The following is a 23,062-nucleotide window of genomic DNA, read 5'->3' as shown; positions in this document are numbered from 1 at the left end:
GGGGCCTGCGTGACGACGCTTCCACCCGTGTGCTCGTTTCCAGTGAGTTCCGTGTTCCGTCCGGCCTCCGGGTTATAATCCTGCTCTCCCCCCGTAGTAAACACAGATCCAGCAGCGGGGGGCGGCGGCTCGGTCTGGGTGGCCGGACTGACCGGCCGGATTTCCTCTTTACCAGTTTGTGCCACCGTGCCGGCGGCAGAGGGGCGAGGGGGAGGCGGCTCCATGACGGCGGCGAGCGGAGGGGCCGGGCGGGGGGCAGCTGCGACCGGCTGCGGGGCTCGCCCGGGCGACTCCCCGGCCACATCGTGTGCAGCCTGGGGGTCGCCACCCAGCACGTCCACAGCCGGAGAGGCGAGCTGCCGCACCGCCGCCTCCGCGGAGCGTCCTTCCTCCGAGCTGCTCCGGCCACTCACGGCACCTGGGGGGCGACACGGGGGGGCTCCAGGTTATTCAACAGAAAGAACAAGGCAGACCAACGGTCACTGACACCTTCCTCATTCACCTGCTCCCACTGAGAGCAAAAAAAATCACCATAAACTGATATAAAAATCAGGTCAAGACGCCAGAAAGAAAAGAAATCGCAGCATTAAGAAGAGACAGAGACACAAAACGACATCTAAGAAATAGAAAAGCTTCCAGAGACGCTGAACAAGTTAAAACTGACACACTGACAACAAAAGGCACACATCACAGCAAAAAGAGATGAAGATGAGCAAAGAGCGGCCGAAGATGTCCAAGAAGTGTAAAAATGATAAGAAAACAGAGACGGGAGTTTCCTCACCTGTCTGTTGTGTGAGACACAGCTCTTCTGTGCTTTCTACTTCCAGGATGCTGAAATTAGGGTCTCCTCCACATATTCTGAGGAAGACACCGAGAAATCCAGACAGAAACTTTATTAGTGAAACCAAATGAAGACACGGTCAGACTGGGGGGACGGAGGACATGATCAGGTGCAGGAGACACATTTATTAAAGGGACAAAACATTAATAAGAGAGATGCGACAGAGATGTCAGTAATTCACAAACCCTAGATATCCTAAACAAACAAACAAAAGCTGGGTTCATCAATATTAGTTTGGAACAATCAGGAAATGACAGGAGGAAACATGCAGTCAAACTTTTTCATTGTTTACTTGTGTGATACTGTTGGGTGTTAAGATACAGCTGGAATTAAACAGCCAAACACTCCAGAACCACAGCAACTGGGTTCTTTAACCTGATGTGAGTGGCTCTGCTTTTAGTTTTGATCACATCTGCCTGGAGCGCTTTGCTGTTTGTGAAGATTCATTCATATATATCTATATTTTAATGCAGAGCGTGAAAGAAAGAAACCCAGTTTACTGCAGGTTTCTGTTCACCGGCTGTAGGACTACCAGGGTGCATGGTAAATGTGTGATACATCACACAGAAACAGGAAATAGCCCAAAAACTATCCACACATGTTTTAAAATCCCCCCCAATACCAAAAATAAATAAATAAAAGCACCTCGGGCTGAGAGCATCACCCACCCTGCCTCTGCTGCATGGAGCTTATTTCACTGTGATTAGCAGCAGCTTGCTCCACAATGTGAGAGCTGCTGCAGGCTGGACTGGACCTGGTGTGTGTGTGTGTGTGTGTGTGTGTGTGTGTGTGTGTGTGTGTGTGTGTGTGACAGAGAGAGAGTGGGTTATTTTGCAGCAGTAATAAAAAATAGCCGGTGAAGCGGCGGCGGCTCTGTTAGCTGCAGCAGCACCAAGTTGCCTTTGCTGCAGTCCGCTCGTCTCCTGCATGTCTTTCATTGTGTCCACATGGACGTGCACGATCAGTCCAGCCTTTACAAATCATGTATCCTGCGGGGACGTGTACGTGCGTGCATGCGTGTGCGTGCAGCCGGCTGCGTAGGTTTTAGGCATGAATCGCCTCTTTTTTTTTTTCTTTTTTTTTTTTATGTGGACGCTGTCACGGATCCCACTGGGGCAGGAGCAGCCGGGGGAAGCGCGCTGCTCCCCGGAGCCGGACGTGTGACCGGTTAACGCCTAACGTTGCCGGTCCGTGTGTGCCGCCGGAGCGGCTAGCTGGCTAGCGCTAGCCGCCACAATAATAACAGCGCCAGGGTGGCATGAAGGGAGAGCCCGCTGCTAACTAGCCGAGCTAAGAAGAGTTCCATTTGATGCGCAGGCGCCCCATCCCACCCGCGGTTATGTAATGCTCCAAGCTCCAGAGAAAGCCGGCTGGCGCTCGGAGACATTTGATAAGTTACTCGGTGGCGGGGCGACAGAAACACCCCGAAAAAGTGGCATTAAAAGCCGCTTGAGCATGCACCACCGAGGGGGACAATCACTCGTGACGTCATTGCGTGGGGTCAAATCTCTCTATGGAAAAAATTATTCCTTAAAATTATTTAATCTTGGACAGCAAAGACTGCCTTTTCCAGACGATATTGATAAAAAATGCGAAAACCAATGTTTTAAAGTTTCATATAAATTTTGCAACGATTACACGGGGGATTTGGGGGGACCCGCGACTCCCCACTGCCAGCTCTTTCAAAGCGACGGTGTTGAAATGCGGCATTAACTGGGATATTTTCTACTGTGAGATGGGAATTGTTCTTTGTATTATCTCCATGTTTCAGCACCATGTCTCCTTCCAATGTCCTTACATTAAATTTCAAGATAGTCAGCTAAAGAAAGGCAACAATCCGATGTGCAGTCCAGTCGCGTCCTTTCGTTAGTCCGAGCCCCCCTCAGAGCCCCCCTATTACTTCCTCCTCGCCCCCCTCCCTCTCAAGGCCGCCATCTTAAGTTCCCACCTACCTGAAATTTCCGACCAATTTTCTTTTACTAAATTCTCGTTGAAGGAGTCGTCATCCGCGCAAAATCGCACTCAATCCGTGATGCCAGTAGTCCAAACCGCCTCCCGGTACCCAACGAGGTACCACTAGGTCTGTGGGAAGAAGTTAAAGTCCGGACCGGGAGAGCAGGGTTTCGGCGCAGAATGTAGCGGTCGCGGGGAGGAGACTTTACGCAGCGAAATGGTGGCGGCGCGCGGCTGCTGACAAAGTACACAACACCGCCAAGTATCGCGAGACTTCATCCAGCGCGCCACTTGAATCGGAGAAAGTCTGCCGACTGTTCGTTGTGGTGATAAAACCGAACATTTAACACTCAAGCCTGCGGCGTTTTGAACACTTCTCTTTGTTAATGGCGATAAAAACGAACATTTAATAATCAAATCCGCATCAGTTTAACGACGTTTGTTTCATAGTGATGATATAATTAAAATTTGGACAGTTGAACACCAGGTGCGCCTCAGCGAATCTAATATTTTGATCAATTTAATGGATTTTACAAATCAAACCGGAGAAATATAATAACAGCATCACCGTCAATCCAAGTTGTAGTATTGGTTTGGATTGACCTTTTACTGATAACAAGGACATTTATCCGAAACATTTAGAATTTTTGACATGTTCTTATCAAATGGAGCTTTATATGAATCAATTTAAGAATCAAACATCCCAGATATGAGAATAAACTAAGAACGTTTATTAAAAAAAAACCCCTCATATTTAGGTGCAAGACTGCATCGTGACAAACACACACGGATAGTTTGTGTATATATGTTTAACACTGCAAATACATAGAATTTATTTAAATATTGAATCATTTTTCTTCAGAAATAGTTGGAAAAACTGAAACTGTGTGATGTGAGCAGTACTGAGACAATTTTTCATAATTTTTAGTTGTTGATAATAATATATAATAGATAATTATATATATATATATATATATATATATATATATATATATATATATATATATATATATATAGTATCATATACTGCATATTGTATTAGATATATTATTTGTATTATATAGTTTAAAATCCATTCACTCTGCCATTAACATTGTATATTTTATATGTTATTATATAGTTCTTGTTATATTTTTAAGACTCATGTTGTACATACAGTTAGATCTTCCTTGTTTGTTCGCTCTCTATCATCAACCCTTAGTAGATTTGCACTATTACTTGTTCGTATCACACCTTTCATTACTTTTTGCACCCCCCTGTGTACTATGTGCCTCTTGCTCTTGTAAATTTCTCCTTCGTGAGATTAATAAAGTCTTCTATTCTTTCTTCAAGTGTAACACGAGTGTGAAACTGAACGGTGTCTTGTTCGACCTAATCTATTGGTGTCTGAACAGAAGGAAAGTAACCTAAAGTCACCCTGCAGCTGACAGGGGCCTCATGCGAGACCTTGATCCGTGAAAATCAACAGATTTTGATTAAAAAACTTTGCCCTGTCAGAGAAAACCAAAAATTACAACTAAGTTTAAAGACCTGCCTGGTAAAAAATGTCATTTCATTTCAGCTCTTGTATGTGCATCTTGTGATAATTACAATGAAAAATACTAAAGACGCTCCAATATTTATTTTGCAATGACTTTACTCTCCAGAGTGTTTGGACATGAGCAGGGCAGCACTAAACCCAGCCGAGTCTGAACTGCAGTCAGCGGTCATGTCATTCCCCTTCCCTCACTCAGATCGGCTGCTCCACCTCCTCACCCGCGCTGGTCTCCGTCCTGAATGGTGATTGGTCAGACGCTGGCTGTAGAAGACAGGTGTCCGTCTCACCTCACCGACTCGCCTCGTCTCAGCGTGTTCTGGCCTCACAGGCGAGAAGTTGTGATCACAGCAGAGGATAAATGAGGATGAACAGTGTTTAGTGGGGCGTTCCAGGTCTGGATCTGGGTCCACTTCGGTCTATCAAAGACCTCAGATAGTGCCATTTCAAAATCTGACTGAAATGAAGGATGGGGTGGGGTGAATCAGAGACTCAGGTCCTGTGATAAACTGGTCCTCTAACCAGGAGGAAGCTGCTTTCATCTGGATCACCCACGGTCATGCTTGACAACTCTGATCCACACATTCAAGGAAAAAAAAGACCCTGAAAGTCAAATAAATGACCCACACACCAGAGTAAACAACAATTCATTTAATAATTAATCTTTGTGGTCTCTAGGGGAGGGCTTTGAAAGGTATAAAATGGTCATATTAAAATAATCGACCCAGTCTTTTCCCTCTCAGGATACCCACTGTCTAGTTGTCCTTATATGGTTTTTCTTTCAGTTCGTCAGCACGTCCCACCTCTCTCTCTCTCTCTCTTCGTGTACATAACTTACTTCTGTTGGATGAAACAACTTGACAGGTTCATTGTACAAGGCTCCCATAGTCCTAATGGAGACAACACACAGCCATGGACACACAGGCAGACCTCCTCCCTCTCAGCATCAATAATGGTGGCGGATGAGATCCGTGAGGAGGCCACAGGTCAGAGGTCACAGCGGAAACCGCTTCAACGCTCACAAGAGTCTCCGGTCGGACAAACACACGTTCGTCTTTTGCATGATTTGAAAGGTGGACTGGGGAGAGAGTACTGGCTGACACCCGAAACAATGACAAGTAACGTAACAGTGAATATATTTATTATTATAGAAGATAATTAATGTTAAGAATAATAATTACAAAGGCAATTTCTCTAGACTACTATAATCTGGTCCTGCTCATAGAGTCAAGAGGAGACTGGGGAGACAGTTACAGGAAGCTCTAGAAAGGCTGTGTTCACTCACAGCGTCGCACGAGTTCATTTCATCCTTAGAAAACTAAAAGAAAGGAAGCCGAGGCGGCGGACGTGGATATCAGTGGAGCTGAAGGCGCCAGCAGAGCGGGAAACTGAGGTATGATGCTCACTGATCTGAGCGACGGGTCTCGTCGGCCATCTGTCGTCTCACAATGACAAAGACACAAAAACAGAACGGAAAGCACCACTTTCACCACCGCGTTCCTAAAAAGAGAAGGAGGGAGAAGCTCGTCCACCGCGCCGGCGCCGGCAGCAGGGCCGGCCGGGGGCGTCTTCAGGGCGCAGCACGGCCCTCTGGGCGTCCTCCGCCTCTCCACACGGCGCTCTCAGCTGAGCAGGAGCCAACAGCCGGTTCCAAACAGAAAACACAACACAGGGATGCACAGAAACCATGTACCTTTAAATTGCACTGATAGAACCATTGGGCGTGTTCCGGGTCCTGCGGTCCCTCCTCAGGGTCCGGTCTGGCCCGCCGGGGCCGGCGTGGGGGGGGGGCATTCAGCGGTCCGCAGGAGGAGGAGGGGGCAGGTTGAGAGCAGCACAGTGATCCTGACGGGTCCCCGGGTCTCCTCCAGGCCCGTCCCTGTACTATCTGGACTCGCCGTCCTTGTGGGCGCCGTACAGAGCCAGCTCGCCCGGCCCGCCCAGTCTGGAGCCGCGCGGCGGCGTGGACGACCGGCTGCCGACGGACGGAATGAGCGGCGGCGGCGCCCCCACCGACAGCGCCCCCACCAGGCCCGCCGGGGTCTTGGTCAGGATGCCGTTGGGCATGTGGTGCGGGTTGAGCGGGCCCAGGCGGGAGTACAGGCCCGGGTGGTGCTGCGGCGCGCCGGGGGCCCCCGGGGGCAGCGGGTGGGACAGCAGGCTGGGGTGGAGCTGCTCCAGGTGGGCGGCGGTGGCGGCGTGCGACAAGCCGGACAGGTGAGCGCCGTGGGGGAGGTGGGGGTGCATGCCGAAGTAGCGAGCCCGCTCAAAGTCTTCCCTCAGGATCTGGGCGCGCTGCTCCTCGTCCATCAGGCCGCCGCCCGGCGGGCCCAGCTGCGGCGGGCGGTCGAAGGGGTGGGCCATCAGGCCGAACTCAGGCCGGACCGCCGAGGACGAGGCGGCGGAGGTAGAAGTGGGGGGGTGGTGGGGGCCGGCGGCAGCGGCGGCGGCCGCCACGGCCGCGGCCCGCTCCGCCTCCATGAAGCGCTGGTGCTGCAGCAGCCGGGCCAGGTGGGGGTCCGAGCGCAGGGCCAGGTGGGGGTCCGAGCGGAGCAGCGCCTCCCGGCGCTGGTGCTGCTGCTGCTGCGCCGCCAGCTCCCTCCAGGGGTCCCAGGTGAAGCTGTGCGGGCCCTGCGGGGGCCCCTGGTGGGGGCCGTGGGGGAAGCGCTCCCCTCCCGGGCCCACCACCAGGGCCGCGGGCCCCGCGCCGCCCGGGTAGGCCTCCATGGCGCGGGACCGGTCCAGCAGGGACAGGTGCTGGTGGTGGGACTGGGGGTTGGGCGTCGGGGGCGGGAGGGGCACGCCGGGGGTGGGGGTCAGGGACAGGGAGGACGAGGACGGCGTGCCGGAGCTGTGGTGGTGCGGGTGGCTGCCGGGCCGGTCGAAGCCGTGGCCCGGCAGCGGCGGGGGCAGGGTGATGGGGATGTGCTCGGGCTCCTCCTTCCTTTCCTCCTTCACCTTGACGGGCGGCAGCAGCAGGGGGGGCTTGGACGACGGCGTGGCGGTCCGGTCCGACTTCTTGGCCTGAGACAAGGAGGCGATGGAGGCGGAGGAGGACGCGGCGCCGCCGCCGCCGTCTCTTTGGGAGTGTGAGGACTCGCTGTGGAGGCCGTGTGCGTTGGGGCCCAGGGGGCGGGGGTACAGGTCCAAGGGGGAGGGGGCGGAGCGGGCGGAGGGCGGGGGCGTGGTCAGCACAGAGGAGGACGAAGACCGCGGTCTGTCTCTGTCTGCCGCCAGAGAGGAGGGGCCGAGCGGCGGCCCCCTCGAAGACACGCCGTGCGGCGGCCGCTTGTCGCCGTCGCGGTCTCGGTTCAGGCTGCGGGTCAAGTCCTCGATGGGCCCGCCGCCGCCCAGCGAGCTGCTGTGGCCGTTGACGTGAGACACCGGGGTGCTGCTGCGGGGCTTGAAGGACGGGGCGACCGGGGACATTCTCACCGGGGGACGGCCGTACAGCAGGCTGTCTCTGCAGGACGAACACAGCAGCATTTCATTACCAGTGTTTCCCTGTCTCTCTGCAGCGCTCGGGTGACTTCGACCTCGTTGTTCAGATTGTCTCATGTTTTTATATTTTGCTCTAAAAGTCCTGAGTGAAGCTCGGTTGATGACCGGAAGACAAACTGAAGGAAACCGTTATGAACCTGACAGCTGCCGTCACACATTCCAGTCAACATGTAAAACAGAAAGACTCATCGCCTCATCAATATCCGGCTATACTTCCATTTAAATCCAACCACTCTGTTATTTAAGGTAACCGTGACTCTGTTCTGCACTTTCCCCACTGAGGCACTAATAAAGGTTCCTTATCTTATCCTGTTTAAGTGTTTACTGAAGTTATTGCACCAATATAATCAATACTTGCATGTCTTTGAATTGCTTCACTGCATCAGAATGTATCTAAGACCGATTAAAGCTATGATGATCGCCCTTTGACCTGTGAAACCTCTGAACACATCTGGCTCAGGACACTGACTTCCTGAAGTCTTGTTGGTGTTTTATTGTGAAAAGCCTTCCTTCACTTCCTGTGCGGTCTGGGTGTCTCACCTGTCTTTCTCATCCTTGATGTGGGGGACGTCTCTCCTGTCTCCGTCCTTCCCTCGCTCCCTCTCGTCCCTCTTCTCGGGCCCTTTGGCCCAGCTGGGGCCGGCGGGGAACCCGGACGGGGCGCCGTGGAGGCGGTTCCAGGGGTCGTGGTGGTTCGGCGCCGACAGGCCTCCCACCACGCCGGGCGGCGGGTCTTTATGGCCGAACACCGAGCCTGCTGCGGACGGGAGGAACACCACCGGGTCAGAACGCCGTGGACACCAGTTCACACCGCTAAACTTCACAATGCAGAGTTCGGGACAGAAAGATTCAGGCCTTTTTGAAATGTTAGTCATTTGAGTCCATGTCTAGAAAATACTCGTCTTTAAAAACACGATGTCCAAATCCATATGAAAGACTGAACATGTGTTTGGAAGAACAACTGGAATGTGGAGCTCAAAGTTCCACAAACGCCACCGACACCTGAACACGTCAGCGGATCAGGAGAGAACCGAGTCTGGGTTCTTCAGGAAAACGAGTCCGACGGAGGAAGAAAGAGGAGAAGAGTGACGAGATCAGACTGACCCAGCGTTGGGCTGCCCAGTCCTCCAAAGGCACCAGAACCCAGAGTTCCCAGCGAGGTGAAGGGCGGCGAGCGGCCGTACGGATCTACAACACACACACACACACACACACACACACACACACACACACACACACACGGTTAATCCATCAGAAGCTCTGGCAGAAGGACGGCGACACTGATGAAGACAAGCAGAGTGCTGCAGAGTCACACCAGACTCGGAGCAGGAACCTTTTCCCGGAGCTTCTCCGACTCTTACAGGACAATCGGAGAATAAAACACCAGACTGTGGTGAAAACCTGTCTGTACTCAGACATAAAAACAGCTGCTGCCGGCCCGCCATTCACCGAGCCACATATCGACTGTTGTTTCAGTCCTCCAGTATTTTTTGGGGGGAAAACAGTTTGATTGTGGTAAATACTGAATAAAGTTAAACAATTCCTTGAGGTGAAGAATGGAAACGTGTATAAAGATATGTACATTAAAAAAACAACAGCAACAAATAACTTCAGGTGGGACGACGGGTCTAGAAAGTGTAGTTTTCATTCTCCACGAGGAGGACGTCCCCTCAGGGTTCAAACCGAGGCGCTCTTACCCAGGTGTGCAGACGGAGCGAGGAAGGAGGAGTGTGGCGTCGACGGAGAGATGAAGGGAGTGGAGGACGGATTGACTGCACCTTGAAGACGGAGACACTCGCATTACTACACTGCAATTCAGAGAACCGCGAAACTCCTGGACGAAAATAAATGAGTGCCATCAGCGCTCTACACACGCCACGGCTTCACAGCTTCAGGGAAACCAAACAACAACTGCGGGCTTTCTATGATTAACAAATGACATGCAACGTTTGGGACTTCAGACCAGATATTACCAACAGTTTGTCTCTCGTTAGATATTTCAGAGTCAACCCGAGAGTTACGGCTGCAGAGGGGAAAGAACCACAGCCTGACCGCCCATCTCCTCCTTTACTTTGAAATCAATGAAATCCTGAGTTGGATTTTTCTCTGGTGGGCTGGAAACAGAACAAGAGACAGGAACCGCAGCGTCTTCGGTTCTTCACTTGACTTTTAGCAGAGATAATCCAAACTTCCAGCTTCCACGGCTGCAGTTGCATCTTTAATATGTTCTTAAATCTCCCCAAGGCTCCGCTCAGCCCCCATTGGAGGAGCTCCCGTTGGGACAGAACACACTGGACGCGGAAGCGCCACGCGTGCGGAGTTTGTGATCACCTACAATGTTATTAACCTTTCTGACTGCCCGCACACAACGCGCATAGGAGCGCGCTCTGAACCAGGGCCAGTGCACGCCATTGAAATGAACGCGCAGGGGGCTGGCAGAACGGCGAAAGGGATTTGATTGGTTCCTTAAGAGCGGTCCACGCCTTACGATTGGTCGGAGTTTTTACTGTCCTTTGGCCGCTACAGTTGTCAGATTTTTTTCTGCACCTTTTTCCGTCCACATAATGTATTGACTTCTCCCAGGGGGCGAGGAGCATTTCACTCAGTATGACAAAAAGTGTTTTGGGATAACATCGTCTACCCTAGCTTTAAATAAGTTGGGCTGACTGTCATTCGGGATCTAAGCGTCCTCCTCTGTGAGTACTGGACCTGTTGACCTGTCCTGGTGTTTCCAGACTTCCCTCAGACTTAAATGAAGCTGAATACAAACGAATGGAGGGAAGAAGTGACCGGCAGTGAGGGGATGAGCTCCCGTCCTGCAGCTGGACCCTCGGGTCTGTTGGAGAAGAGCCGTCCTGTACCTGCAGCTGAGAAGAGGCTGGGAGGTCTGGTCAGGTCGTGAGTGGGAGGCAGGGCTCCTCCCATGTGGCCCAGCTGCCCCAGGCCCCCGGCGCCGGGGAAGCGGGCCAGCAGGTCGCTGCGGAAGTCCAACTTGTGAGGATCGGCCTGCATCAGCTGAGAACAGGAAGCAGAGCGGTGAGCTGAAGGCGTCCGGCGCCCCGCGGAGTGGCGGCCTTCTGAGAGGAGACCCTCACCTTGACCTTCTTCTGATGGCTCAGGATCATCCAGGCCACGTGCACGTGCATAGCGCACCACTTCCCCGGTTTCTGCACAGCAACAGAAATCAGACGGCGTTAGCGCGCGGCTCCGGCGCCTGCCACTTTCAAGCCTTTGCACACAAAGTCAGACGCTGCTCAGAAAGATCTCGTCAGTGACTGCCGAGGGCTCGGCTTCACTTCGGGAATATGCATTGAAAAGAAAGAAGTCAAGAAAGAGAGACGGTGAGAATGAGTTAGTAGGGACTCAAGGAAAAGACTGGGGGATTTCGGGGCATCCGACTGAGTGTGCAAAGGCAGAGAGCAGAGCAGCAGCAGTCCAGGTTAGGAGTGAGATGAGTGCAGAGAGTGAGTGAACAGTGAGACAGTAACGACAGGCTGAGAGCTTTCAGAGGCCAAAGATTTCAGAAACATCTGTTTTTGCTTACATTACTGATTTTCAACGATGTCCCAAATGGATCAGTTAGCTACGAGAGAACAGAAGTGTGAGACCACTTTTAGTCAACACAGCTCACTCCGTCACGGGGAAAAGGTTTTGCACTCTCTGCTGCACTGACGAGGCCCGTGCCGCGGCGCCGGGCCGCCTAGAGCCGAGCGCCGCCGGCAAAACGCCGGGACGACGCAGACCGAGTGGGTGGGTGGGGGGGCGGGGCTTACCCTGGGGTCTTTGGGCTGCAGGTGGTGGGGCACGACCCCGAGGCGGGCGGTGATGTCGGGACCCGTTCCCTGAGGGACGAGAGGCTGTCACACACACAGCACAGGCCGCGGTCAAGATCTGGCGTCTTTCACCTTCATATGATGTGATTTTTATCTGCTCTGACCGACTAAAGCAGCTTTTCTTCATCTCTGAGTTACATTTTCTTCCTTTAACAAAATGGTTTTTAAACAAACTACAAAATAAATCAGATTTACAGGTAAAAATGGACAAAAATATTGAAGTTCTGTCAAGAAATCCATGTCTGGTCTACGTGTGACATTACACTGTTCAGATATTATCACTAGTTACTAATCTGATTACTTCAGAAACTGGATATTTTCATCTTTCGTGTGGATTTAAACAAACTGACATTCAGACCACACATGAAAGTAGTCCCAAACATTCCCACGTTACCAGAATAAACAGGGGTTTAAAAGGAGAGAATCCTCCCAGACGTGCGGCTGGGTTCTGCTCACCTTTGGCTGAAAGGCTCCCTGCAGCGAGCTGAACGGGCCGGTGGGGGGAATGACGGGCTGGATGCTGGGCACGGAGGGCGGCGGGTACTGAGGGAAGAACTGACACCAGACACACGCCGCTCAGGCTCAAGCTAACAGGTGAATTCTTCTACGTAGAAGCAGCAACATTCCAGCCAAAACGTAAAAAAATACTTTGACTCGAACGAGGAACGAGCTCAGACACTCACCGGGTGTCGGTACAGCCCGTCCATTTTGCCTGCATACTTATCAAACTGCAAGAGAAAACGTACAGGGGTTGAAAGGCCTGGCGGACCCCCCTGCCTCTGTGCGAGCGGCGGGCGGGGGGCGGAGCCGGGTCTCACCAGAGGCGGCGCCGTGGCCGTGGGGTGCAGGAAGGGCGTGAAGTGTTGGTGTGTGTGCGTGTGTTGGTGCTGGTGGTTGTGCTGATGGAACTGGAAGGCCAGCGGCGGGATGCTCTGCTGGTTCTGGGACGTCCGGCCCGAAGAGCCCGACGCCGAGCCCGACGCCGCGGAGGCAGCCGGACCGCCGGGCGTGGAGCGGCCCGCCGCGGTGCCCTCGGGCCCGGGGACGCTGCGCCGGCCCTCACGCTCTGGAGGACGGAGGAAACAAAAGAAAAGCAATGACGATGAAGATGAACACTGAACATGTAACACACCGACAGCAACATTTACTACAAGAGCCGTCTCTCAATTGGAAGGTTGCAGGTTTGATTCCCTATCTGTCCGCATGCATTAGTCATCAGTTCTTCTCCGTGGAGCGCACCTGCTGCTGCTGCGGCCGACTGGGCGGGGCCCTGGAGCAGCGGCGGCGGGGGCGGGAGGCCGGGCGAAGGCGTGAACAGGGCCCCCGAGTTGGCCCTGGACGGCGGCCGCAGGGGCCCCGAGGACCCCGAGCCCCTCATGTAGGGCAGAGACACACTGGTGGAGGGGGTGGGGGGCCGCACGGACGACGAGGAAGACGCGACGGACGAGGCTGGAGGCTTGACGGGGGTGCCGCTCCTGAGAGGACAGAGGGGGGGAGGGCGGAGTCAGACGACAGCCTTTCTAAACCCGACGCTTCGCCAAACCACTCACCTGTTGTAGATGGGGTGAGAGCGCCCAGACAGCGTGAGGAGGAAGGTCTTGGACTTGGCGAGCGGCGGGCTGCCGCCGTTGTGCCGGCCGCCGTTCCCGTTGACGGGGCTGGAGCGGGCGGCGGCGGCGGAGGCGCTGACGGTGGAGTGGGGGAGCAGGCAGGAAGAGGTAGAAGAAGAAACCGGCTCTGGGAAGTGCGGCTCCAGGCTTTTCTCCTGGCTGCGCTCCAGGCCGGACACTCGCGGGGTCACCATCAACCGCGACACGCCGCCGCAGCGCGCCGGCAGCGGCGAGCAGCTTTTGCCCATGGAAGTGCCCATGCTGGAGGGGGCGGGGTCCACAACTGCAGAGGAGAGCAACAGTCACTACAAACAGGAAGCTCTGACGAGATCCAGCTGCTTCACGCCTCTCCTGTGAGGCTGCAGATACCGCCGGCTCCTCTGAACTTAACGTAACGATCAGAGACGGAAAACCAAACCGGCTCCTTCTCTGTCCACGTCTTAATACAACCTCACTGTCTGCAGCGTAAAGCAGCAGGAACCGGCCACCGGGGCTGAACGTGTGAGTGTCTCAAACCTTTTCTTGTGCTGACTGTGAACACCGGATCCATGTCGTTGTCGGAGGCCTGTGGAGCAGAGCGGAACGAGAGCGTCACTGCGAGGTTCACACACCGCTCCTCACACTACAGAGCACCGGGCCTGAAGCAGGGAAATCCTGACGACACTGAACACACCAGAGCTGGCAGAAGCTTCATAAAGACACTGAAGAGGAACCAAGCAGCAGCCTTTACACCATTTGGTCAAGACCAACCGAACCGCAGAGCAAACCGTCATTCTTCTCATCAGCACCGCTGTGAAGCCTGCAATCCATCAGGAGCACGGGTGGAGGATCCCCGGCTCCCCGGAGGGACGGGTGAGGTTTGAGCAGCGACGCCTCGGTGCTCCTCTTCTCCATAACACCACTGTGACTCAGCAGGAAAGAGGGATGGAGGGAAGGATGGAGGGTTTTTTTTCCCAGCAGCAGAGTGCTGCCTACAGCGGGCCAGAATCAAGCATTAACAGACTGAAAGTAGAAAATATCAACGTCTCACACGGGGATAGATTCAGAGCGGCGTTCAGTACGACCGCGGCGTTCGCTCGGTGCTTTTATTCTGACGGCTGTGAGAGTGGGTGTGTGTCCACACTTCTTCAGCTCTGCTGTTCTGATTCAGAAATGTCAGAAAACTACACAGTGTTGTCAGGATGTCCCCAAACAGCAGTCCCAGCGGGCCTGGAGGACGGTCAGCGGCACACACCTTGTCTCCTGTGTCACTCTCCGTGTCACACTGAAAGGAAAACACCACAAAAAAATAACATTTACATTAGAATAAAGTCCAGAAAGTACGGAAAACCGTGTCTGGGAGACGTTCTTTGTTGTAAAAATAGTGGGGAAAAAAAGTCAACTTACAATGTAGCCCGTCTCCAGAGGATGGCCCTGGAAATGAAGGACATGGATTCAGTAACTCCAAACATTCAGAGTGTTAAAATGTGATTGATTAACAGGAAGAAAACATGACGAAACAATAACAGAAGTCAAACTCCTGCTTACAGGAAATAATAAAGAATTCCAGCCATCAAAGAAAGACGAGGGGAAAAGTGTCTCTGCCTCAAAGTATCTACAGGTTTCAGGTGAAAGTTGTTTCCATTTCAGATTGATTATTTCATCTCTCCCTGGCAACATAAAGCTTTCTGAACTGAAGCGTATATTAATTTGAGACAGTCTCATGAGATTCACTGTGGTTGTCCTCGGCTCCACCTCGTCCAGTAACCCGGCTGTCTTTCTGTCCTTGTCTTCCTCTCAGAGTTTCCATGTGTGGCTCCTGATTGATCTTCTCTCCACTGCTGCTGGTTGCGTCGTGGTGTGTGTGACGCTTCCGTCAATACTGGGTTCTTTAAACACCCTTCTGCTCCCTTTCACTTCATGTCAGGCTTTGAGTCACATTCTGGTGCTCTTACAGGTGAAACAGACGAGGTGCTCTGAGTGGACTTGTCTGATTAATTGATTGATTGATTGATTGATTGATTGATTGATTACCCTCTGAGTGGGAGTGAGTCAGTTTGACTAGGTCATTTGCGACCGGCTGTGTTCTGCGAGGCTGGCGGCTCACCTCTATCTTCCTCCTCTTGTTCTGGCTCTTGTTCAAGCAGCTGCTGGAGTAGCTGTGCGGGGCGCCCTCCTCCGGCTCGGACAGCGGGCCGCCGCCGTTCTCCTCCGGCCCCCTCTTCCCCTTGTTCCTCCTCCCCAGCATGTCAGTGCGCTGACTGGGCTTCAGAGAACAGTCCATCTGGGGAAAGACGGAATTTAAAGCGTTGCTTCAAACGATACCATCAAGAATGGACGTGAACACCAGAAATAAAATAAATCCACTCTTAATGGAGACGTTCTGACTGAGATCCTTTCTGCCTAGTTTCTACTGTGAAAAACCTTAAAAATAGAAAGGATGATGCAACGCTGAGCAGCCTGCAGGAGGCCGTTACTTCAGCTGTTTGTGTGTACGTTCAATTATATGGTGTGCTCTGTAGCCGTGCTGTGGTCGACCTCTAATCAAGGGTACTTCACACCGAGTCCTTCCCTTCTCTAGGATCTCAACACATCAAGAACAACACGACAAACTGCAGCACTGATTAATTAGGCCCCTTCAAATCCTCAACTTCCTGTCCCCCCCCCCCCCCCCCCCCCCATTTCAACTTGATACTGGAAAGATTCACTTCCTGAGGCACTGGCTAATTAAACCCAAGAGGAGAAATAGTCACACATTCATCAGACTGCTTGTAACATGAAGGTGAGAGCTGAGCAGGGTCAGGAGCAGGGGTCAGGACCGGCAGGGGGCCGAATGTCCGTTCACTAACAGCTTCGACAGACGAGAGTCTGTTCAATTCAGATACAAGATGTTTAACCGTCACGCAGACATTCAAGGGTAAAGGTCACGATCCTCAAATCATGTTTAATATATCCAAATGTTCAAAGAATCTTTTATTTTTAATTACATTGGTTGTTTAATTGCCAGATGAGCAAGTCAGGAAGACATTCAATTCTGCTTCAGTGTCACGGCTAAAGAGAACAGGAAGTGGTGAAATGTGCAAAAGCCGCTTGTTAAAACACAACAGTGCGATTAAAATGCGTGAATTCTGTGACTGGTTTGAATGTTCATGCAGAGGGAAGGTGATTTTCAGTGCAACAACTGCAGCAACAAAGTACAGTTAAATGAAGAAGGATTAATAATTATATAAAAGGCTGGGCAATAAGAAGCAGTCGCATCCAAACTGAACTGGGTTTAACAGCACGATCATGAGCGGCGCCATTAACCTCCAGTCTGACCCGCCGGCGTGAGGAAGACCCCGAGCCGGCGGTGGAAATGATTCTGGCCTGACCCGATAATACTGGAGAAAACAGCTCATCTGTAACTGTGCTGAAGCCGAGCTGTGAAGACTCAACAGATTTTCTCCGCTATCGCCACAGAAGCAAGACGGGAACAGCGTTTCCTCCAGGAGTCCAGAGCGTCTGCCTTTCATCTGAACTCACGTTACAGTTGTACTTATACTGTTAATTGTTTTATGCCAAATGTTGTCCTGTACACCAATCTAAAACCTGCTCTTGCCTAAAAATGTCACCTTGAGGTCTTTTGACTGAGAATTAAAGCTGAATTGAGCTCAGAGTAACAAAGTGTAGGAAATATCAAGAGGCTTCTATTAAACAAGTCCAGGTAAAGAAAAGTGCTGTGAAGTGGAGAGACGTATCAAATTAATTCAGAATTATGCAATATTTATGTAGAAGAGGCCAACTGAAGCATATTAAGTGAGGTCCAGTGAAATCCACTTTACATTATCTTTAAAAGGTTTCGGTTTCTGCACGCTCTGCTTTATTGTGCTGACCGTTAAGCTGAAGAATAAAAAACTGAGTTCCTGAAACGTGATAAAAGGTAATGTGAAGGACAGCCTGGTATTTTGTTCCTATATATGAAGGAGAAGTGATTTAAAGCTAAAATCCTCCCGCTCCTCTTCCTGTCTCCTTCGGGCTGATCTGTCTTGTTCATTGATCCAGAGTACGTCTCTCAGGTGAATCCAGGTGTTTCCTGTGAGGTGAAGCCTCCGGCAGCAGACCTGCGACGCCCCGTCGGTAACCTGTCAGCGTTTCGAGGAGCTTATACAAGCCACATGAGCGGGAACCAGTCTGACGAGGCCCTTTCCTTTTAGGCAACAGGATATACAGGTTCTGGACATGCATGATTAGGAACTACTTCCTGATCCAAAAAGACAAAGTGAAGGAAACCTGGAGAACAGGAGCATCCACCACATCGATCACGTTCTCATCCATTAATTTGTTCTTATAAATCAGCTCTGGCTGGCATTTAGAGGCGTCAGTCTCAGAGTGAAACAGCTTCGTCAACAACGCTGATAATAAACTCAGACTGATAAAATCATACCGTCTGTAGTTTCTTTTACACGCAGTCAAACCGCTGGCGCCGCTCTTAATAGATCATTTTTAAACATGAACACTGCTGAATCAGCTGTTTATCGCAGCGAGCGACATCACATTTAAAAACCAAGAAGTGCGGCGGAGGTGTGACCGAGCCGGCGCGTCTGATTTACTGTTTATCTGCTGAGTCGTCAGCGGCCGAAGCTCATTACAGCAGAAGTTAAAAACCAGTGAGAAACACACGGTCGTCCCCATAGACGCCATCCTGTCTGAATCTCATCAATCAACAACTCAGTAGCTGGAATGAGGAGACAGCGTGAACATTTACCCACACACACACACACACACACACACACACACACACACACACACACACACACCACACACACACACACACACACACACACACACACACACACACACACACACACACACACACACACACACACACACACACACACACACACACACACACACACACAGCTGGCTCATCTCAGAACACTCAGGACTACATTTACAAACTTTTAAAGCTGCCCGACCGGCGTCTGCGGCGCTATTTGAGTCATTATTTGAGGCAGCGACGTGAACGAAACCGTTCTTTTTAAATGTGCCTCACAAGCCGGACGAAGCGTCTTCTGCTGGAGGGAAGGAGACGACGTGACGGGCTGGAGCGCAGTGGCGAGGAATGGGACGAAGCGGGGGAAAGGGCCGTGAGGACTGGCTGCCATGCTCCATGAACACTGATCAATCACTGCGTTACTGATGTGGGTGTTAGAAGCATGACAGCTGAAGGTGGGAGCGGAAACGCCAAATCGGGACAGCAACATTATTTACTCCTCAAAAGGCTTCAATTTCAATTCTCCACACCAAGAAGATCCATGAATTTGAAAAAGTTCTGTGACATTCACTTTCTACATAAGAAAAGTCAAAATCAGCAGCAGGAATTCCAGTTCTGATGGTTTCGATACCATCTCCAGAGAATCCAGCTGAGGGACTCTGTGTTTTAGCTTCAGTCCGATGGCTGAAATACGCTCCGGCGCACAGCCAGAGCCTTCTGCACATCTTCTGCATTCCTCATGTGTGTAATTTGGTTTGTTTCCAGGGAGCTGACAGGTACGTAGCAATCACAGTAAATCCACTGATGACCTGTGGATAATATTAGTCGGGACACAAATCCTTATTTCAGCAGTTTTGAGATTTAATGGACATCTGGCTAAGAACCGGTGTCCACATGAATTTAAGCCCATGCTCTGCCCTGTACTGGATGAACAACCACGTGCACAAAGAAAGCCTCTTTAAGCCTCAAGTCATTCAAAAAAATCAACAAAAATCAGGCTTTTCCAGTTAGTCTCAGGCCGTCGGCAATTAAATCAATTATTAAAATATGTTAACCTCATAGCTTTTGTTCTGAGGATATGAGCAAAATGGAAATCATGCAACTTCCACAACTGGTCCCTGTTTTAACAGCAGGTAACAGAGTTAACTGAGACTTGAGAAACACTTTCAAGTGATATGAAAAGTCCATGCAATTAATTCTCGCTTGTTGTGCCGAGGTTTCATAGAGCAGACTTATCCTCGGTGCATCTCTTCACCCCTGAAATGCCACCATCTCTCAACTTAAAAACAGCCCATGAAGTCAACCCATAACTATAGGCTTCCTAAAGGAAATCTTGGCTCTTTTTGCTTCATTTCTTGTCATTTAAACATACAAAGTAAGCTGCTACATGTCACAAAAACATGGACTTGATGCTTTCTGTGTGACTCAGTTAAATTTATAACTTCAAAAAAAATCTATAAAAAGAAATACAGCTAATTCACAGTTTCCAGTATCGTCAGTCAAAACGTAGGTTCTCTCCATCAAGCAGTCTGGCTGCAGACACGATCATCTTTAACAGGATATGAATCAAATAAAGAAGATTTTGTATTTCAAAGCTCTTCAGCGTAGTGAACAGTGTTACACCAAAAGCACAAACAGTCTGCTCAGCACCGCCACCCCATCGATTACACAGGATGTGAATTAATGCAGATGTCGCCTTCTGTCTGCACAGATCTGTCGTCCTGCTGAACTTACATATAATTCATTTAAAAGGCTTCAGGAGTCCTGTGCTGAAGGAGCCTTTCTACAACCTGCCAGCTGTCTGTTCTCCACCCACCTCCAGACTAAAAACTGGCTCCACCAGCTCACCTCCAGTTTTAAAGATCAGCCTCAGCTGCTGTGCTTCACATTACCGTGAACATTTATCTTTTCTCTGAACAACTGTTTATTTAGCTTTACCAACAATATCACTGCTACTGAGCTGCCACTGCTACGTCGATTATCAAAACTATGTCCTTCTTCTTCTGTTTTTCTACAGATATGAGGGGAGTTTAACAGCACACAAATACCAAAACCTGTGTTTGCCAGAGTGATGCCACTGCCATGGAGCCAACACAGCATGCAAAGAACTGAAAATTCTGCCTTCTGTATAATTTCCAGAGAGAGAAATTGTAGATTTATTGCATCTTGGCTCCCCGCCTGTGCAGACTCTGTCCTGCTGGTCAAGATAAATGTAACTCATTCAAAAGAAACCTTCAGAGCTCTGCTGAGAAGAGCCTTCTAAAAACTTTCTTGCTCTGTTTTTGGTCTCCACCCAGTGCTGAAGTAAAAAAAAAAAATGGCTCCCTCAGCCCTGCTCTGACCAGTTTCAGCTGCTAAGTTTTATATTATAACCACTTACATGAAAATACCAGCGAGCTGCAGCTTCTGTATCAAAAACCTAAATGATCTGATGGTGTGATTGTCTGTTTCATCAGTCTTGATGGGGATTTACTAAATCAGTTGATCTTCTATAGCACTTTGATGAAGGAGGGGAAATCACATATTCAATCAATTTGTCACATTAAAAAAGTGAATGCTGCCTTCCACGTGATTTTATGTATATAAATCTAATGCAGCTATTGTATTCTGATCAATGTCCTTGTTGAATTTTTGCAGAGAAACCTTTCTAAAAGTTGCTTATAAAGTGAAAACTGTCAGATCCAGCTCACCTCTGGTTTAAAAAGCTCTGCTCCAGCTGTGGTGTTTAGCATTAGCATGCATATTGATGTTTTAACTGAAGACCTGTCATGAAAGCATCACTTCTAATGAGCTGCAGGTGCCGGATCGAAGCAGAGAAAGATGCTCTGGGTGTCCGAGCGGCTGTCTTCTCGTTAATGTGAGGGATTTCAGTAACCTGAGAGCTTAGGAATGGGGTGTGTGGTGGTGTTTTGTCTCTGAAGGGCAGATTTACCTCCAGTGCCTCCAGACTGATGAAGCTCGCGATAGCGAAGCCGTCGATGAGGTCTTCCTCGCAGGACACCGACTCCCTCTTCCTCCGCCGCGGAGGCCTGTGTCTCCCGAACCCGGGCCGGCATTCCCTCCCACCGGGCCCCAGGACACTGTTGGTGCCGCAAGCCTCCCGATCGGAGCCCGAGGACAGGGATGTGGCCCGCTCCTCGGCCAAGTTCACTCGCCTCCTCCGCCGCTCCCTGTCGCGCTGAGACCGGGACCGGCGGCTCTGCCTGAAGCCGGTGCTTCGGCTCGGGCCCTCCATGGTGAAACACGCCACCTCCAGTCGTGACTCCAGGCACTTAAATCGAGTCCCGGTCCGGTGGAAGGCACCGAACCGCAGATCAAACCACCAGCACTCAGGCCCTCTCAGGGGGAGCCCCCGTTAAAATGGCGTTAATGGAACCAGTGGCTATTATTTACCGTCCTCTGACAACAGTCTGCTGGCATCGGTGCCTCTCTTCCGGCGAAATTTGAGAGTCATGTCAATGAATCTGAACACAAACTTAGATCCACATGGGGATTTTACACATGCACGACGTGCACGCGGGTGTCAGGACATCGCAGACTGTCTGGCAGGGAGCTAACGTTAGCTAACGCGCAGGAACCGACAAGTTACCAGCATGTAAACAAAAAAAAGGACGGGTCGAGCCGTGCCGCACACAAAGCGGACCGAATCCTCTCCCCACCGGCAACCACCAACCGAAAACCTCAAGAATATTAATCACTTCATCAAAGACAGCACGATCTCTTTTGGATTTCCACACACGCTGACAAATTTATTTGCCAGTTAGCAAAACGTTAGCAAGGCCACTGAGCGCAGATGTCCCTTATTTATGCACCTGCAGCCACTGTGGCATGAATTTACATCGACGCGAGGATTGGGGTGTTAATTTCGACACTTTTTGCGGGTTAAATTGGGGGTTGAGAGGAGCTGTCTGTTTGATTTGACGTGCCACAGCGAGCTAGCGTTAGGGACAGCCAATTAGCTCATTCGGATAGCATTTTACACGGCTAACTCGATACAATACATCCAACCCGCAACCAAAGAATTAAACTTTATTCTTAAAATTGTCGCGGTAAAGCTGACGGCCCGGCTCAAAAACCGCAGGGCTGGCTATCACCTCGCCGGTAGGAGAGCAGAATCTGACCCGCTGTCGAAGTGTTGATGGCCGATAGTTGAATTACATCAAAAGAAAGACGTAACGTTAGCACTCCGGCTAGCTTCGTTAGCACATCCAGCTGTTAGCCAGCTAATGTAACTATCTCAATTGTCTCAGGAAGCAGTAAATCAAAGACGCTTTTATATGTTATAAACCAACCACGGGGTACCACTAATAATGTCTCGTTCCCCTTTCACGCAACTCTTCTTTTGTTCTTTCACCATTATAAAGAAAAATTTGAAGGCCCGAATAGGAAAGCCTCGGTGTGGATTTCCATACAGCGGGGTGTCGGCCGAGCCCCCAGTGGGCTGGGCAGCTCCTCCAGGCAGCCTCTGTAATCCAGGGTTCAGGAGAAGGTGCCGCCGCTCGCAGACGTTTCCGCTCAAAGCTTCCGCAGTTCGAGGGAATACAGAGAGGCACGGAGCGGCTCCGCTGCTGCCCCGATCACTAATTCCCACGGAATTGGAGATTTATCGTGAAAATGAGGGAGACACAACCCTGTCAGCCGTGCAGTGCATTGTGTGCGCTGCTCTTCTTCCTCCCTCAGCGGGCTGGCTGCTCTGCGACTCCACCTGGGTCTACCGCCGCCGTGTGGACGATGGTGGTAATGCTGGATTTTTTTTTAAAATCAGCTGTCAAACACACACGCACATATTCAATAAGACATTTCACAACATTAATTTATTACATTATTAATACTTTAAATGCAACCACCAAAAAATAAAAGCTTTACAAAAATATTCCCAAAGTGATGAAAGAGAAACACAAAAATACCTTTAAAAAATGAGAATGATTGACCACAAGGAAGCGCAAAGATGCAAATAGGTGTCCAAAAACTAAAGCTAAAATAAACACTGCCACTACGATTCACAAAGAGCTCAAGACTGTTGAAAAACAGACCAAAAATATTACCTTTCAAAATACA

The 23,062-nt window shown here is 50.8% G+C and overlaps 1 protein-coding gene and 1 long non-coding RNA gene across 6 annotated transcripts; both read right to left on the bottom strand.

The window, feature by feature from the left end:
• Window positions 1-15: 15 nt before the first annotated feature.
• LOC115393630 (uncharacterized) lies at window positions 16-2,995 on the bottom strand. Its single transcript, XR_003931969.1, has 3 exons — window positions 2,794-2,995; window positions 782-858; window positions 16-418 (listed from the first exon to the last, which is right to left on the bottom strand). It is a non-coding gene; the product is annotated as an uncharacterized LOC115393630 (long non-coding RNA).
• A 1,969-nt stretch (window positions 2,996-4,964) lies between these two features.
• Window positions 4,965-22,672, bottom strand: fbrs (fibrosin). Of its 5 annotated transcripts, none has more exons than XM_030097843.1 (18): window positions 20,937-22,672; window positions 15,359-15,535; window positions 14,659-14,685; window positions 14,507-14,536; window positions 13,789-13,837; window positions 13,213-13,555; window positions 12,902-13,137; window positions 12,481-12,728; window positions 12,346-12,390; window positions 12,119-12,217; window positions 11,603-11,686; window positions 11,374-11,412; window positions 10,925-10,996; window positions 10,691-10,844; window positions 9,527-9,607; window positions 8,934-9,017; window positions 8,370-8,586; window positions 4,965-7,791 (listed from the first exon to the last, which is right to left on the bottom strand). In XM_030097843.1, the coding sequence occupies exons 1-18, from the start codon at window positions 21,237-21,239 to the stop codon at window positions 6,213-6,215; spliced, it is 3,867 nt and encodes a 1,288-aa protein (XP_029953703.1). In that variant the 5' UTR covers window positions 21,240-22,672; the 3' UTR covers window positions 4,965-6,212. The 5 variants fall into 5 exon arrangements, with proteins under 5 accessions (XP_029953703.1, XP_029953704.1, XP_029953705.1 ...); XM_030097844.1 differs by having other exon boundaries at window positions 8,370-8,583; XM_030097845.1 differs by having other exon boundaries at window positions 11,603-11,671.
• Window positions 22,673-23,062: the final 390 nt, after the last annotated feature.

This window comes from Salarias fasciatus, chromosome 8, assembly GCF_902148845.1.
Source record: "Salarias fasciatus chromosome 8, fSalaFa1.1, whole genome shotgun sequence".
NCBI classification, from domain to species: domain Eukaryota; kingdom Metazoa; phylum Chordata; class Actinopteri; order Blenniiformes; family Blenniidae; genus Salarias; species Salarias fasciatus.
Note: the sequence above shows the minus strand (reverse complement) of the source record. Positions and strands in the feature narration are given on the sequence as shown.